The sequence below is a fragment of the Schistocerca cancellata genome, chromosome 3 (assembly GCF_023864275.1).
Source record: "Schistocerca cancellata isolate TAMUIC-IGC-003103 chromosome 3, iqSchCanc2.1, whole genome shotgun sequence".
Taxonomy (NCBI): domain Eukaryota; kingdom Metazoa; phylum Arthropoda; class Insecta; order Orthoptera; family Acrididae; genus Schistocerca; species Schistocerca cancellata.
In genome coordinates this window covers 593,768,537-593,787,637 of record NC_064628.1, presented here as the reverse complement: position 1 = coordinate 593,787,637, position 19,101 = coordinate 593,768,537, and the positions used below count along the sequence as shown (strand labels likewise).

The following is a 19,101-nucleotide window of genomic DNA, read 5'->3' as shown; positions in this document are numbered from 1 at the left end:
TAGAACAATACTTCAGTATTCTGCTAGATACCCCGTCATATCCATGAGAGTTCTTGGTCTTTAGTGATTTAATTATTAACTCAATCTCCCTCTTGTCAGTATCATGGAGGAGCATTTCAGGTAACAGTCTCGGAACACTTTTTTCTAAGAGCGCTATATGATTCCCTGTTGGGACTAGGTTTCTATTTAGTTCACCTGCTATATTCAGAAAGTGATTATTAAATACTGTACATATATGCGACTTATCAGTAACACGGACATTCCCACTACGCACTGATTCTATATCCTCGACCTGTCTCTGCAGACCAGCCACTTCCTTTACGACTGACCATACGGTTTTAATTTTATCCTGAGACTTAGCTATTTTATCTGCATACCGCATATTTTTTGCCTTCCTAATAACATTTTTAAGCACCTTACAATACTGTTTGTAATGGGCTTCTGCATTTAGATTTTGTCTGTTTCTAACGTTTTGATATAATTGCCACTTTGTTCTGAAAGATATTCTTATCCCTCTAGTCAGCCACCCAGGCTGCCTGTTTGTGCTAGTACCCTGTTTTGAACGTTCTAATGGAAGGCAACTTTCAAAGGGCACGAGAAAAGTCTTGAGAAAAGCATTATATTTATCATCTACTGTATCAGCGCTATAAACATCTTGCCGCTCTTGTTCCTTTATAAGGTTTACAAAGGTCTCTAAAGCAACTGGATCAGCTTTCCTGAACAGCTGATGACTATATTTAACACGTGTTGCAGCATAAAAATCTTTTAAAGTCAAAATTTGTGCATCATGATCTGAAAGGCCATTCACCTTTTTGCTAACAGAATGCCCTTCTGGTAATGAGGAATGAACAAAAATGTTGTCTATGCTTGTTCTACTGTTCCCTTGCACTCTCGTTGGAAAGAATACGGTTTGCATAAGATTATATGAATTAAGGAGGTCTACCAGCATCCTCTTCCTTGCACAATCACTTATACAATCACTTACAAAACACTCGTTCGACCTATACTTGAGTATTGCTCATCAGTGTGGGATCCGTACCAGGTCGGGTTGACGGAGGAGATAGAGAAGATCCAAAGAAGAGCGGCGCGTTTCGTCACTGGGTTATTTGGTAACCGTGATAGCGTTACGGAGATGTTTAATAAGCTCAAGTGGCAGACCCTGCAAGAGAGGCGCTCTGCATCGCGGTGTAGCTTGCTCGCCAGGTTTCGAGAGGGTGCGTTTCTGGATGAGGTATCGAATATATTGCTTCCCCCTACTTATACTTCCCGAGGAGATCACGAATGTAAAATTAGAGAGATTAGAGCGCGCACGGAGGCTTTCAGACAGTCGTTCTTCCCGCGAACCATACGCGACTGGAACAGGAAAGGGAGGTAATGACAGTAGCACGTAAAGTGCCCTCCGCCACACACCGTTGGGTGGCTTGCGGAGTATCAATGTAGATGTAGATGTAGATGTAACTAACTTTTAGTATTTCCTATAAAGTGATCCAAGAACCTCCTCTAGCTTTAGCAAAAATGTTGTGAAATCGGAGTCTGGGGATCTATAAATAACAATAGTTAGAAGTTTAGCTCCGTTAAATTTAACCACACCTGCACAACATTCAAACACCTTTTCAGTGCAGTTCTTTGAAACATCAATTGACTCAAATGGGATGCCGTTTTTCACATACATGGCTACTCCCCCACACTGCAAAGAGCTCCTCGAAAAGCTGCCAGCCAACCTGTATCCTGGTAAAGGAAGCCTCTGAATCATCTCCTTATTTAAGAAGTGTTCAGATAATGAATAATGAAGTTTTACTTACTCTGTATCTGCAGTACAGTAGGAAGGATATATGATTCTCTTTGTAGTTGATTTTCGGGAACACAGTTTGCAAAATGCAGTAAACAGAGCTGCCACCTTTGGCAGTAACAGTGCCTCTGACCTGGCTGGGTCTTGAGTGGAGCTGAGCTCAGATGACAGATAAAAGTATATCATTCCATGCCAGAATTCATCAGTCTTAGTGGCAGGCAAGTAGGGGCATGCCAGTCTCTTACACAACACGATGTTTCCAGTAGACTAGAGATCTGGAGAAAGTGCTAATCAGGGAAATAGTGGAATAAAGAATACTGAGGTAGGTCAGCACAATAGGGGCAGTATGCGGTCTTCAGTTAACGTATTGAAATGTGTCATGGAGTCCTCAAAGATAGGGCACAGCCACCAGCCTTAAGTCACCACGAATGTAACACTGTTACATTACTGGCTGTGCAAACCCGAAGTGACCATGTTGTGTACGCAGTGTCACACCATTCTGTCATGCTAGGTGCTAGGCCTTTACGATGTTGACAAATACACTCAGCCAATGTTTGTTCTCTTCTGGAGCCTACATGCATGGATACATAAATCGTGATGATGGGGAACTGTTGTTCTTGTGAAAAGACCACATGGTGCTCCTCTTGTTTCCAGTGTTGTTGAGCATGCATCTGTCGACACACCTCTCGCTGCTACCGCATACAGTGAAGTGGTAACAGTGGCTGCTGCGCTGACAGTCTGTGGTGCTCCAGATGTTGTCACACTGCCAGTGTGGATACGTGCGTTTTTGTAAAAGACTTCCTGACTTGTCTTATGTGACATAGCAAACCATATGTTTGTCTTCTGGAGCACTAGTTACATCGTGCCATTGAGATCCTGCATGGCTTCGAGTACAGTTTTCCTAAACTCCTTTATTCCATATTCATGTGACGGATTTGGGATCCCAACAAATGCTATAAGCAGTGTTACGGAGTAATAAATTGCAATCTTGATAGGCCACAGTTCCATGACTGTTGAGTTTGGATTAGGGATGGGAAAACCAACCAGTTAATACAGATACTAGTATTTTATTTGTGAATAACTGTTTTTTTTTTTGTATTTGTGTGATCTGTGTTACAACAGGTGTGTTTTTTATTTTTTACTAATAAATGAGTAAGAAACTGAAATATCAATTAGCCATAGCCGCAGTGCTAAAATTTTTCATTTTTAAAAACCCTTTTTTTAAATTAATTTTTATTTGTAAAATTTGCATTGGTTTCAAATATTGCATTATAATAGGATAGGGGGAAAGCAATCATTGCTATTTTAATTACAATGCTGAAAGATATGAGCAACAAACACATGGTGTTAGAATAGGGACAGCACTGCTGAGACGAAAGCATCTGTGTTGTCGTGTGTGGCTTAAGGTGTTCGTATCTTAAGGTGTGCGTATAAGTCCATTGTCAAGACTTGCCCCCCCCCCCCCCCCTCCCCGCTCCCCCTCCCCCCGGTCTATACGGTAGTTTCTCGCTCTCATCACTGGACATTCATTACATTGCGGAATGTCACTAATGCTAGTCTGGAAATATTTTTACAAAGTGTTGTAGCAGTGAAGTACAATGTCTTTTTTTTCGATTAAAAGATTAAAGATTTGCCTGCCATTCCTATGAAATAATAAAACAGAAAGGAAATTATGGTAACAGTAATAAATTAAAAACTTAACAGTTCATTCATATAATTGTGTAGGCTTCCGTGGCCAGAGTTAGTTGACATATAAGTTTTCTTAGTGTCATACCACATCACAATGTAAAAACTATACTGGTCAATCGAATGTTTTGGCCATAGTTACAGTAGCCTTCTTCCAGGTCTACTGTTGTGCTTTCACAGTGTTGAGTTGCTTACGTTTTTTCAGTGCTACTCACTGAGCATGACATTATGTAACAATTTAAAAGTTGGTTGTTATGATTGGTCACTTGAGGCGGAAGGAGCAGGAACTTTTGTATAATAGGTCGCTATGGTGGAGGGAGTGGGTATCTGATGTTACCTAATTCATTCATAGTTAAAAATAGAAAGTAGCTGATCTGCTGGCTGTGTCTACATAATATGGCTGTGTGTCCTTGTAGCAATTGAAAATGGACAAATTAACAGGTGAGATAGAGTTCTTCAAGAAAAGCAGCAAATGGTGGATGGACTAAGTTTTCTTTTATTTGCCTATTTCGTTTAATATTTTGATTCTACGTAACTTAAAACTGAGTCAAAGTTTTTCAGTCTTTGTTTGATTTCTATGTTTATTACAAGAAATGGTAGGAATAAAATAACGAAAAACTGGTCATTTCAGAAACTGGTTATTTCGAGCAGCTTTAACATGGAGGTCAACTGGCATGGAAAAAAAATATAACTGAAAACTGTTTATCTCCACAATGACCGCCATCCCAAATGCAGATGTGTCCTGGTACACATTTCTCCTTATAACATGATCCCCTCAGAACCAACGAACATTCAAATGTGATTTCTGAAGGAGAAGCCAACTGCATATTCTTTCGAATGAAGAATGTGCCTACCTACCGTCTGTGGTTACACATAAGTGCTAATCTTTTGCATATTCAGGCACTTGGTACACTTCATGCCAATTTGATGTTTGTTGCATGCCTTCATGGTGTTGCAATTTTAGTGGCAAGCAGTTTACTTGCCAGGGGTACTTACTGGCCAAGATGACATGGAAAATAAATATTCTTTGTAGTGGACAAGTTTTGGAGACCTGAGTTCTTGGACAGGATAGTGTAAACATCATTGTGTCGGACCTTACAGTCCTGAACAGATGTCCTTGCCATAAGGTTCTTATTGACCCCATTTCAAGGTTTTGTTTATAGAGCTTCTAATACTATCTACACAAATTCAATTGCTGACTAGATATTTTCCATAGAAGGCAGAGAGAGACAATTCGAGCCACATACCAACTCGTGCATAACCATTGTTGAGCTTTTTATATTTGTATGACAGCCACCAAGTTGTCTATAAAGATTACTGAACATAGAGTGCATACTATCCTGTTCCAGAGCAGACTTGCTAACCTAATACTCATGACTTTTGAGCATGTTTGTATCGTATGGTACCTGAATTCTCCATCTCGATAAATACTTCCACAAAATTGTGTAGATAGAAAGTTACTCTGCGAAATGAGATTATTCCTCAGAGTTCATTTGAGCTGAATTCATAATAATGTTTACATTAAGTGTAACTAATTAATTGCTCGTGAATATACAGAAATTATCAGTTTATTGATATCATTCATAAATTAACAAATTTAGCTCCTGTCTTGTGAAGTCTCCCACTTGTCCTCTATTTTCATCTGCTATTTTATTTTATATGTTTAGTTCCGCAGGACCAAATTGAGGAGCAAATCTCCATGTTCATGCAATGAGTCAGTACATGAAATTAACAGCAGAAAAGTAATTATAGATAAACTAAAATTACAATAATCCTATGCAGATGACAATTTGCTGAGAATGAGTCGAGGGGCATGAAAGGGAAGCAGTGGTTGGGAAGGGAGTGAGACAGGGTTGTAGCCTCTCCCTGATGTTATTCAATCTGTATATTGAGCAAGCAGTAAAGGAAACAAAAGAAAAATTTGGAGAAGGTATTAAAATCCATGGAGGAGAAATAAAAACTTTGAGGTTCACCGATGACATTGTAATTCTCTCAGAGACAGCAAAGGACTTGGAAGAGCAGTTGAATGGAACGGATAGTGTCTTGAAAGGAGGATATAAGATGAACATCAACAAAAGCAAAACAAGGATAATGGAATGTAGTCGAATTAAGTCGGGTGATGCTGAGGGAATTTGATTAGGAAATGAGACACTTCAAGTAGTAAAGGAGTTTTGCTATTTGGGGAGCAAAATAAATGATGATGGTCGAAGTAGAGAGGATATAAAATGTAGACTGGCAATGGCAAGGAAAGCATTTCTGAAGAAGAGAAATTTGTTAACATCAAGTATAGATTTAAGTGTCAGGAAGTCGTTTCTGAAAGTATATGTATGGAGTGTAGCCATGTATGGAAGTGAAACATGGACGATAACTAGTCTGGACAAGAAGAGAATAGAAGCTTTCGAAATGTTGTGCTACAGAAGAATGCTGAAGATTAGAGGTTAGATCACAAAGCTAATGAGGAGGTATTGAATGGGATTGGAGAGAAGATGAGTTTGTGGCACAACTTGACTAGAAGAAGGGATCAATTGGTAGGACATATTCTGAGGCATCAAGGGATCACCAATTTAGTATTGGAGGGCAGTGTGGAGGGTAAAAACCGTAGAGGGAGACAGAGAGATGAATACACTAAGCAGATTCAGAAGGATGTAGGCTGCAGTACGTACTGGGAGATGAAGAAAATGCACAGGATAGAGTAGCATGGAGAGCTGCATCAAACCAGTCTCAGGACTGAAGACCACAACAACAACAATGTACAAGCATAATCAACAATCTATCACAGTGATTAGCTTAATTTTCCCCAATAACTCCACAATAATAGCAGTAGTGAGCCGTGAGGAAATTTCAGTTTGTACTTGAAAGTATGTGTGTTACTGCTTATTGTGGTAGCTTGTTGCAAATGGGTGCAGCAGAATACTGAATACCTTTCTGCACAAGGGACAAGAAGCAGTGACTCAAATGCAGATTGGAATTCTGTCTAGCCTTTGTTAACTGAGTAAAAGCTGCCAATTCTTGGGAATAAGCTCATAATGTTAACAAAAAATGACATTAAGGAAAATTTGTATCGAGAGGCCAGTGTCAGAATTCCCAAACTGCCAATAGGGCTTGACTAAAGGTTAACAAACTTGCTCCATATATTGCTTAAGCTGCCCATTTCTGAACCAAACCCTTTGTATATATGAAGAATTACCCATAATATAATATTGTATGTCATAAGCAAATGAAAATAAGCAGAATAGACTAATTTTTGTGTTGGTCTATCACTTGTTGCTAATACTGATCTAAAGACAAATTTAGATGCATCCAGCTTTTGAAGAAGATCCTGCACTTGGACTTTCCATGACAGCTTACCATCTGTCTAAAATACCTAGAAATTGGAATTGTCCAGATATACTAATATGCACATTCTGTGTAATTGGAATTGTCAGTTGTACTAGAACTGTGTGTTAGAAACTGTAAAAACTGAGTCTTACTCTGATTTTACCATCAGTATACTTTGTACTAGCCACCAAAACGTCTTGAACTGCACTACATGATATACTGCGTATGTTGCACTGATCATCCTTCATTAACAAGTTATTGTCATCAGCAAACAGAAGTATTTTAAAATCACCTGTCATATTAGAAAGTGTGTAATTTTGCTGTGAATTTGAAGGTTTTTTTTACTTTCAGAAAAATTGTGTGATATGGAATAAGGCAGAAGTGTAGAGGTTACAATTTTAAATTGTTGATATTATAAATGTTAATGTTGCTTCATGTTTCTTGTGCACAACAAATGAACTTTCTACTTGTAGGAGAGCCAGCGCCAAGTTGCTGGGGATGTTTATTGGTATGACTCAAGACGCTACAGTGCCATGCCTACCTTTTCCTTGCTCCACAACATGTCTTTTCATCTGTCAGCCTTCTGGACACAACCCATTTAATCTCCTCCACTTTTTTTGTTTTTCCTTCCTCAATTGGTTTTAGAATATTTCTTCATTCCCACCATTTAAGTTGCTTTATTTATATTTTGTAGTATTATTTCCACATATAATTTTCTTTTCTCCTTGGATGATGATGATGATCATCATCATCAGAATCCCTTCAAGGATTAGGCTGTTGCCTGTTTCAAACTCACAAACAAAATCATTCCCATCTTTTTTGAGGTCTTCTGATATCTCTTTTTCCATTCGATTTGTAGTTCAGGATCTTCTGAGGAATTCTGTGACCTAGTGTTCTCATGAGGTGTTGTCTCCAGTCTTCATGATATTTTTGAGTTTTTTCATTCATTCTTAAAAATATATGAATTCTGTTCTAATATATTTGTTTCTAATCACATCTCTTCTTGTGGAACACTTCGTCTTTCTTAGGAACCTCATTCTACTGTTTGAATGTGTAATTTTTTTTTTTTTTACTCAGCTTTCACTTCCATAGGATAACACAGTAACTGCCATTACTTTAGAGAATTTCATGATGGTTTCTTTTTGTACTTTATGGCCCAGTGTTCTGCTAATGGTACCACTGACAGCTTGGAATTTTTATTTTGTTTTCAATATCACACTCTAAATCAAAACTTAAAGCACAGCCTAAATAAGAAATTTGAGACATTTGTTCTAAAACTGAATTATCAAGAACAATTTTCATTTGACTGGATATTTTCCTTGGAATGCCATCATTTTTGTTTTGTTGCTAGAAACTTTAAAGTTGTACGCCTTGCAAATTTTGTTCAGCTGGTATACTGATCTTTGAAGGTAATCTTCATTCTTTTGAGTAATAACAATCTCATCAGAAAACAAAAGTACATTCAGGTATTCCTCATTCATTATCTTAATTCCTTGGTTTACTTTACATTTCCATTTGCAAAGAATCAAGTCAATGTAAATATTAAAAAGGGTATGTGGCAGTCCACACCCTTGTCTAACAGCTAGGTTAATAATTATTTCTCCTGGTCGATTCCTACCTGTATTTATTACAGTTGGTGTAGTTTTGTAAAGACTTTTCACTACCTCTATTAGGTGAGAAGGACATTCATATTCAAACATCTCTCACGTCCGTCGGCCGTCGTAATTTAATATATTATTATTATTATTAATATTTTTTGATTTACAATTAAATGCCTTCGTGAAGTTCTCCTTTTTAACAATATTAATCTCAAATTATTTGTTACGTTAATGAATGTTAGACTTGCTGAATCTTAAAACATAAGCATATAAGCTGAACAATGTAATAGATTTTTCATATTATTTTCCTCGGCTAGTCAGCTCACTTTAAAGCAAAAGATCTTTAGTTATTAATTACAATTGCGGCCCACATACGTGCGAGAGTATTTTTTCTTACCTCCGTTAACCATTGCCACATAGTCGGAGCCCTGGCTCTGGCTGTTGGATATGGTACTGAAAATAAGAATCTTAAAGCTACGTATTTCTGCAACTTCGTGCGACTGTGGAGGAAAATTAATATTATGTTAACCTCGGGCGAGTATTTCGCTTCTGCTAATTTTTTTATAAGTTAATATCGCCACGTAATGGCGTCGTTGGCTGCATCGGCCGCTGCGATTGTTGAACTGTAAATTACTTGAATGCAGGTTAATTCAAGGAAGGCGGACATGAAATCAGGATCACCTCTTACAAATTAAAAGTGCACAATAATATTAAATCAATATATTATCTGCTTAACTCATACAAATATGCTTACATTTGCCAGCACTCGAAAGATGTTGTCTACACGTAATCAAGACAAGAGAAGTAGTGAAGACGACTAAAAAATTAACAAAAGAGCTTATCTTGTCATCTCTTTAGATCACTTTGTTATATTTCTTTGCATTCAAAACTTAGACAGAGAAATTATTGTTTTACGGCTACATGATAAAAATATATCATTCAATTTTTAAATATCTCTTCTTTATAAATGCTGTTTTTTAAGTGTTTTCGTAAGATAGCACTGGGGACGCTATACATCCTCCATAGGTTATCATGGCTCACATGGTCAAAAGCCTTATTGTTGGTAAAGGCCATATGGGTGTCTATATTAAATTCTGTTTTTCTAATTGTTTTTATTGCAAACACATTCTCTATGCATGAACAACCTGATTTAAATCTGTTTTGTTCTTCAGAAATAATAGCTTCTGTGATATTCTTCATCTTGATTATCTTTGAGTATAATTTGTAGCCAGTATTTAGAGGACTGGTGCCACAGTAATTTTTACAGACATTATGTTTGCCTTATTTGAAAAGAGAGATTACTTCTGCTGTATACCAAGGGTCTGGGATCTTGCAGTTTGTCCAACAGCGCTTTATTAGTTGTAAAAGTCTATTATCTAGTAGCAACTCTCCATATTTGATTAGCTCTGGATTTATATAATCTATTCCAGTAGTTTTTCTGTTCTTCATGCCTCTTGTAGTCCATCCATAGTAATTGGATCTACTATTTCATTGTACACCACAAGTCTATATAGCCATTGTTCATTGGGTATAATGTTCAGTGAGACAGTGTCTTTTTCTTCCTTGTTGAGGGCTTTTATGACCTTGTGTACACATTGCTGTCTATTGTGTACCACATGTTCTAAGACACTTATGAATAAGTCCCTTTATTTGTTTTGCAGCATTCCTTTTTATTTTGTACATTTTCCAACTTTATGTTTTTGTCTGTAGAAACTTCAAATAAGCTATTCATTTTTCTTTAATGCTTCTTTAATTTCTGTGTTCCAAATTCTGAATCGCTTTTTCCCACCTCTCTTCTTCCTTTTACCAAGTGCTTCAGTGATACAGGCTTTGATATTATTTCATTCTATATCAATATCTTCATTCACTGGTGGTGAAGCAAGCTTTTCATGGGGTCTGTAGTGATAATGTTTCCTAATACTATATTCCAACAGGAGATGTTCTTTGAACAACTCATGTTGTGGCTTCTTGTGGAGTTTCTTTGTCTTCTTCCATTTTGTAGTAACCTTATCTTACTGCTTAAAAGGAAGTGCTCACTACCTACGTCGCTGTCTCTCCTTCTTATTCTTCACCATCTTTATTTTCCACTCTGGTTCTCTCTTCCGTTATGAGTAAACTTAAGCTGGCAAAGTGCTTAATGGTGTAATAATTGTTTTGAAACTCTTATATCTTTAGTGCAAGTCTTGGATTATCATTAAAAATAATTAAGATGTAGTATTAAGTCTTTGTGCTGCTCACTGGAGCAATATTACAACTCACAAATATTTTTAATTTGTATTGAAAGGTCATTTTCATCAGACAAATAAATGTCACTAATTTGTAGATGAAACAGAATATGGGCTACATTGTCAAGCCTGTTATTAATTTTGACGTAATACTGCTACAAGTGGTGAAATGTGACTTGTATTAGTAATTTAGAATTTGTGGAATTATTAGGAAGAAAAAGAACAATTTTTTATTTAACATACATGTCTGCCAAAGTGTGCCTTGGGTGCAGCCAGATTTTCTCCACGAGTTATTGTTCATTAGTAGCACTAAGAGTATCCCTTCCTGTGACAGTTGATGAGGGAGAGGATTAGTGTCAGTTGATGATGGAAAGGATTACTGTATCAGAAAGTGTCATCTTTTGGTTGTTGTAGTTCCTCTTATTTTTGGGCTTGCTAAGAAACTGTGGAGAGGAATTCCACCTTACGGAAGACACAATTTTATAGATTTGTTATCCAAACATGTTTCAGGACTTTTGTCCTTTCCTCCATTAGGTTTTTGTGTACTTTGTGTGTGAAAAATTATTATTACATGTTAGACTCTTGTGTAGGTGATAGGAATTTGTAGCTCTTAAGTATTTAGATTTGCGTAGGAACAGTTTTTAGGTGTCAAATATTTTACATTATTCTACAAACAATGGAAAATCGAGGATGGAATGTAACAGTATTATGAAAAGGAAAGTTGCTGCTCACCATATAGTGGAGATGCTGAGTCGCAGATAGGCACAACAAAAATATTGTCACAAATCACACACACACACACACACTCTCTCTCTCTCTCTCTTTTTTGACTGCAGTCTCAGACAACTGAAACCACACTGTGAGCAGCAGCACCAGTGCATGATGGGAGTGCTGACTGGGTAGGGGTAAGGAGGAAGCTGGGGTGGGGAGTGGGAGGGATAGTGTGGTGGCGATGGTGGACAGTGAATTGCTGCAGGTTAGACAGAGGGCTGGGGAGAGGTGGGGAGGGGGGGGTAGTGGAAAAGGAGAGAAGTAAAAAGACTGAGTGTGATGGTGAAATGACAGCTGTGTAGTGCTGTAGTGGGAACAGGGAAGGGGCTGGATGGGTGAGAACAGTGACTAATGAAGGTTGAGGCCAGGAGCGTTATGGGAACATAGGATGTATTGTAGGGAGAGTTCCCACCTGTGCAGTTCAGGAAAGCTGCTGTAGGTGGGAAGAATCCATATGGCACTGATTGTGAAGCAGTCATTGATATGAAGGATGTCATGTTTGGCAGCTTGTTCAGCAACAGGGTGGTCCACTTGTTTCTTGGCTACAGTTTGTCGTTGGCCATTCATGTTGACAGACAGCTTGTTGGTTGTCATGGCCACATAGAATGCAGCACAGTGGTTGCAGCTTAGCTTGTAGATCACATGACTGGTTTCACTGGTAGCCCTGCCTATGATGAGATGGGTGATGTTTGTGACCGGACTGGGGTAGGTGTTGGTGAGAGGTTGTATAGGACAGGTCTTGCATCTAGATCTATTACTGGGGTATGAGTCACGAGGTAAGGGATTGGGAGCAGGGGTTGTGTAAGGATGGGCAAGTATATTGTGTAATTTCAGTGGATGGCGGAATACCACTGTGGGAGGGGTGGGAAGGATAGTGGGCAGGACATTCCTCATTTCAGGGCATGATGAGAGGTGATTGAAACCCTGGCAGAGGATGTAATTCAGTTGCTCCAGTCCTGGGTGGTACTACATTATGAGGGGAGTGCTCCTCTGTGGCAGGACGGTGGGAATTTGGTAGGTGGTGGGAGACTTTAAAAGTCCCACCGTCTGGCCACAGAGGAACATTCCCCTTGTAACCCAGTATCTCCCAGGACTGGAGCAACTGAATTACATCCTCTGCCAGGGTTTTGACTACCTCTCGTCGTGCCCTGAAATGAGAAATGTCCTGCCCACTATCCTTCCCACAGTTGTATTCCATCATCCACGGAACCTACACAATATGCTTGTCCATCCTTACACAACTCCTGCTCCCCCTTACCTCATGGCACAGACCCCTGTAATAGACCTAGATTCAAGACCTGTCCTATACATCCTCCCACCATCACCTTCTTCAGTCCGGTCACAAACATCACCCATCCCATCATAGGGAGGGCTACCAGTGAAACCAGTCATGTGATCTACAAGCTAAGCTGCAACCACTGTGCTGCATTCTATGTAGCCTTGACAACCAACAAGCTGTCTGTTTGCATGAATAGCCACCGACAAACTGTGGCCAAGAAACAAGTGGACCACCCTGTTGCTGAACATGCTGCCAAACATGACACCCTTCATTTCAATGACTGCTTCACAGTCTGTGCCATATGGTTTCTTCCCACCAACACCAACTTTTCTGAATTGTGCAGATGGGAACTCTCTCTGCAATACAGCCTATGTTCCTGTAACATTCCTGGCCTCAACCTTCATTAGTCACTGTCCTCACCCACCCAGCCCCTTCCCTGTTCTACTCCAGCACTACACATCCATCATTCCACCATCACACTCAGTCTTTTTACTTCTCTCCTTTCCCACTACTCCCCCCCTCCCCACCTCTCCCCTGGTGTGTACGCGCGTGAGCGTGTGCTTGTGCGTGTGTCTACATCTATTGTTGATGAAGCCCTTAATGGCTGAAAGCTTTATTTGTGACTATCTTTTTGTTGTGCCTACCTGCGACTCAGCATCTCTGCTATATGGTGAGTAGCAACTTTCCTTTTCATAATACTGTTGCATTATTCTTCTCATGTTAGATGGTTGAGCAATATAACTGAGTTGAGGCACTGTATGTTGTTCACTTACACTGGGCTCAAAGATTTAGGTCTAGGATTCTAAATTTGGAAACAATTTGGGTATGTATTTGTTCACTTACCTCATGTACGACAGCTTGTCATCTACAAATGATGAAACTTCTTGTAATTTTTTGTTTTTTGTTCATTTCAGACTGAGAATCGCTATGTATTGCATTATATAATGTATCTTCAATATTTCGCAGCCCTGTCAGCAACTGTATAAATATTAATTTTAATAATCAACAGCCTCAGTTGCACCGTTTACCTAGAATTTACCTAGGTTTCAGTTGGGATAACCCAACCTTCTTCAGAATAACAGTAACTACCCTTTGTCCATAGTGGACATCGCCAAGCTAAAACTAGAAATCCATAAATTATTGTCAGACTATAATACTTATCTGGAACTGCCACGGCCCCACTTCGCAACTGCAATGCGGGAGCCACGAGTGCTGTACTGGAGTTCCAGTCTGATGATAATTTATGGATTTGTAGTTTTAGCTTGATGATGTCGACTATGGATAAACGGTAGTTACTGTTATTCTGAAGAAGGTTGGGTTATCCCGAGTGAAACCTAGGTAAGCGGTGCAACTGAGGCTGTTGATTATTAAAACTAAAATTATGTAGCGTGTTGCTTATGCTTTTCTATTTTTTTATGTCGTAGTCTTGCTTTCCTTATTTGTATTGTGTTAAAACACTTATTTCCTTTGATGTACTTAGTTCTTGCTGTTACTCATGCATTTTGATAAAATTTATCAGTTAAGCACTTCCCAAACATGAAATGAAACAAATTAACCTCATATAGCTATAGCAACACGTGAAATGAATGCAGAAACCTTGTACGTTATTGATAAATTACATCAAATTTAAAAAAAAAATCGTAAGTTCTGAGAGTTTAGGTTTTTTCTTTGATAGACTTTAGTGACATCTTCTTCTGATGTAGGACTATTGTGTATTGAAAGTTTTGCTGAATGCTGATTCAACAAACAACCTTTTTTGTTCAATTTTTGTGGTTGAGTAATGCTGAATTTAAGTAATTTTTTTCTCACTTGTAACTACTAGATTAGTCACAACTGAAGTTAACAAGAACATTCTCTCTCTCTCTCTCTCTCTCTCTCTCTCTCTCTCTCTCTCTCTCTCTGTGTGTGTGTGTGTGTGTGTGTGTGTGTGTGTGTGTGTGTGTGTGTGTGTGTGTGTGTTAGTTGAATGTAACATTTCATGTCATCATTTTCTATTGCCGCAGTTCTACGCACCTTGGTGTGCTCATTGCAAACGCCTTGAGCCAATATGGGCACATGTGGCTCAAGCACTCCATAACACAAACATCCGTGTAGGACGAGTCGATTGTACGAGATTCACAGGGATGGCTACTGAATTTGGCATTGCTGGTTTCCCAACCATTTTATTGTAAGTAATCTCAGTTATGCTTTCAAAATAGTACTAAATAATTGAATAAATTAAATTAATTAGATATTTAATTAATAAATTAGAATTGTAAATTATGACAATTGCCCCAAAGCAATAGTTTTCCAGTGTCAATAGTATACAAAAGCTAGAAAGGTTTCTTTTGGTATGCAGAAGTGAGCAAACTGATTCTTATTGACAGTATACTAACAGATGTAAAGGAATGATTGGAACCAAACAACCATTAGTTACTAAAAAAGAAATGCTCTGTGAAGACTCTTGCATTGTGTCAGTTCAATAAAATGATCATTGGTTTCTTGCTGCATGATATTGCAGTGTGAGTGTGAAATTTTGGAAAGGTTAAACTCTTTCCAACTTTTGTCAAGATGCAGGTGTTTCACAGTGAGTCTCTTCACATAGTTTCCAGTGTGAAGCATTTAAACCCCATAGCAGTCATTCCACAACAGTTTAAAAATGGCTTGACCAATTGTTTATTGGCTAGCAACTGTCCAGTGCAGGTTGTTGCCTCTCCTGTCTCATTGATTTAAAGTTTGGTAACCAAGCTGTGCTGACAGCAAAACCATTATCTTGACTAATGAGATTCATTGACACTTGTGTCTCAATTGATTCCTTAATAATGCTGTCCTAGAAAGCATTAGCTGAGCAGATGACACTTTTTTCTGAAATCAGGCATCAGGCATGTGCTTTACCATAAAGCTGTACATTGTCAGTGTATGAGGTGGTAAGCCCCCCCCCCCCCCCCCTCCAAAAAAAAAAAAAAAAATGCCGTGAGCAGTGCTTCCATATTATGCATTTCTGCCGCTAGGTGTGTGTAACACAACTCATTTCCGGGTCACTGCTGCCTGTGTTGTTGACCAGGCTTGTTCTGCTCAACTGCAGTGACTGTTGTAGCTAGTGCTATTTTGTTCTTGTTTCATTTTTTATGATGGTAAGTTTGAGTGAACAACATGCATCTGGAAATTTTGTTTTCTACTCAGTAAAATGCCGCTGAAACTGTTAAAATGTTGAAAATAGCTTACCAAGATCATGCTATGGGAAAAACTCAAGTGTACGAGTTGTTTGCTTGATTTAAAAATGGCGATGTGTCAGTTGATGACAAACCTCATTCTGGACGTCCATCAGTTGCTGAATCAACAAAAATATTGAAAAAATTAGAGAGCTTGTGCTCACAGACTGTTCTAAGAAGATTGCGCAACAGTGTTAGTCAAAAAAGACTTGATTTGTGTCAGACAGGAGACTGGTTCTTCCATCATGGCGACGCACCTGCATACACTGCCACCTCTGTTAGACAGTTTTTGGCTAAAAATGGCATAGTTCCGCCGCCCCATGCACTTACTCACCTGACCTGGCTCCGTGTGACTTTCTTGTTCCTAAGCTTTGAAAAGAGGCATGGAAAGACACCGATTTGACAACACTGAAGAAGTCGAGAAAAAACAACAGGGAGGAGCTGTCAGCCTTTTCTAAAGATGACTACAAGAATGTTTCGAACATTGGAAGCACCGATGGGACAAATGTATTAGTTGTAATGGAAGGTATTTTGAAGGGATAAGGTTGTTTTGCAAACACTTTAAAAACATATAGCTTTTAAAAAATAATTCCTGTTATCCTTGGATACCCCCTGTGGATTTATTTTACATTGCAGGTGTCTTCAGTGTAGTATAGGGAGAGACAGTGCTGTATTTGTCACTTGAGATTTTTCTCATTTGTACAAAATGTGATGGACCCCAGATGTATGGAGTCCAAGGTTATCTTTCACCCTCTCAGAAGGTAGAAGGTTCCTTATTTTTGCAGGTAGTTGAAATATGGACTTGTTGACTTTCTTAGATGGAGCTCAGTAGAGATCTGTGGAGGCTGCACCAGTGTACAGCCAGTCTGGCCTTCGCAGCCAGAAACTGTGGTCATGTGAGTGAGTTGCATTTGCTTGAATCCAAAAGTGTACTTGTTTGACAGTCCTTTTGTTGTGCTTGTCTGCAACTCAGTATCTTTGCTATATGGTGAGTAGTAATATATCCTTTTCATAATATTGTAGAAGTGCTTAGGTAGACAAGACACTGTCTTCAGTGATACCTCTTTGAATTCTACCGTCTGAAAGTCGATAGTGGCAGGTGTTTGAGCTGAGTACACAGCAACCTCATCGACTTGTTCATAGTAGTTTCAATCATGTAGAAAGTTTGATGTTGTTGTTGTTGTTCAGCATTGATGTAACAAGTTTATCTTGCGAAATAAAAATTGTTATTCCAGCAAAACAAGCATCTCTTTGAGCAGAACTCTTGTGAATAATGAAACATCAGAACACAATAATATATCACCTGGATCTATTTTAATGGTTTTTAGTAACAAATGGTGCTGAGATTCTGATGATTTTGTACACCTAGTGTCTATCACATTCCATGTGAATGTTGAAAACCTCACATCTGACTATTTTTGGCAGCTCCTTCAGCAATTCCTATTTCCTTGGGACCTCTCTGATGGAAGATTGTCACTTGGCGGGTCCCCAAAATTGCTGCAATTATTAAAGACCACAGTCGTGCCCTCCAACACTACAAATGGCAGCCATCTCAACCACTACCTGGCTTTTATAAACGGTTTTGTGGCTGGGCCCACTATGTAATTAAATGTCGGAAATGGATTTGTTGCAAACAATTTGATGCTGCCATATGGCCGCATGCTCCCTCCTTGCAAGTAGGGGAAAGTCAGGCACATTTTTGGGAGCTGTGCTCCTTTAGGTGTACTAGGAATTTCCGTTAATGGTGTTATCCTCACCAGCCCAGATTCTGTTGCTGAGCTTTTTGGCACCACCACATCCTTGCCATCTTTCATGAGTGGGGCCTCTGGGGCCTGCTCCCGATTTTTATTCAAAACCTTGTTTCATGTCGCACTTTTCAGGTACAGGTTGGTGCCTCCCGTGACACCTCCAATCTCCAATCGGGTTCCACAGGGTTTTGTTTTGTCTCCCCCTCTTTTTTTTAGGGGCATTAAATGTTATGGTGGCAGCTGTGGTACCTACAGTGTCCCCCTTTTTGTATGCCAATGATTTTTGCATTTATTTTTGTTTGTCCAATATGGGAATTACTGAACCCAGACTGCTGGGAGCAATTTGCAGGGTGCAATCTTGGGCTGTTACTCATGCCTTCCAGTTTTCTGTCAAAACTTGCATTATGTATTTCTGATTGCCACACAGTGCATCTCTATCCGGATCTCTACCTTGATGGCCAGGCCCTCAAGGTGGGGGACTCTCAGCATTTTTTGGGATTGGTCTTTGATGCCTGTTTGACATGGCTGCCCCATCTTCGTCAACTAAAGTAGACATGTTAATAGCACCTCAACACTTTTCGGTGCTTCAGCTGTACCAACTGGGTGTGGACCACTCTACTCTGCTACGGCTCTACACAACACTAATGCAGTCCTGTCTATATTATGAGAGTCCTGCATACTTCTCGGCATCACCTTTGATGTTATAGATGCTGGAGCTAGTACACCATTGTGGGGTATGACTGGCAACTGGCACCTTTTGGACTAACCCCATGATCAGCTTCCTAGTAGGGACAGGGGTTCCACCATTGTGAGTTCTGCACCAACAATAGTTAATTGCTTACGCGTTGTGCATCTGCTGCTCACCGGAGCACTCAGACTGCAGTCTCCTGTTTTCAGATACAGAGATTCATTTCCCACAACAGTGGACCAGGCTTGCGGTTAGGATTGACATCCACATTTGGTCCCTTTTTTCAGAAATCCAGCTCTCTCCTGTACCATCTCCTCTCAGGGTTCACTCGCACACATCATTGATGCATTCTCTGTCCACAATTCTGTCATGACCTGTCACAAGTTTCAAAATGTTTGGCTCCACCTGATGCCCCTCACCACCAGTTCTTTTCCAGTCTCAGCGTGTTTCATGGTTGAGAAGTAATCTATACTGATGGCTCGATGGTTGCCACTCACACTGGTTTTTCTTACATTTGTGTGGGATATAATGAACTCTGATCCTTCCTGGTTGACTGCAGTGTTTTCACTGCAGGGTTCATAGCAACCTCTCATGCCATTGAGCGTATCCGCCCCTACACTGGTGAGTCCTCCCTCATCTGTAGGACAACTCCTTGACTAGTTTACAAACTCTTGACCAGTATTACCTTTGCCATACCTTGGTCCTGACTATCCAGGATTCCCTTTTTCTCTCACACAATGGCACTTTGTGGTTTTTGCCTGGACGCCAGGTCATGTTGAGGTCCCAGGGAATGAATTTGTTGACAGGC

At 39.5% G+C, this 19,101-nt stretch overlaps 1 protein-coding gene across 3 annotated transcripts in view; it reads left to right on the top strand.

Moving 5' to 3' along the window:
- LOC126175460 (protein disulfide-isomerase TMX3) overlaps positions 1 to 19,101 on the top strand; it is a 352,285-nt gene that overhangs the window by 29,466 nt on the left and 303,718 nt on the right. For all 3 annotated transcript variants that reach the window (XM_049922268.1, XM_049922267.1, XM_049922266.1), the window contains exon 4: positions 14,670 to 14,833. In XM_049922268.1, the coding sequence (XP_049778225.1) occupies positions 14,670 to 14,833 (164 nt within the window). The remainder of the gene's footprint in view (positions 1 to 14,669; positions 14,834 to 19,101) is intronic.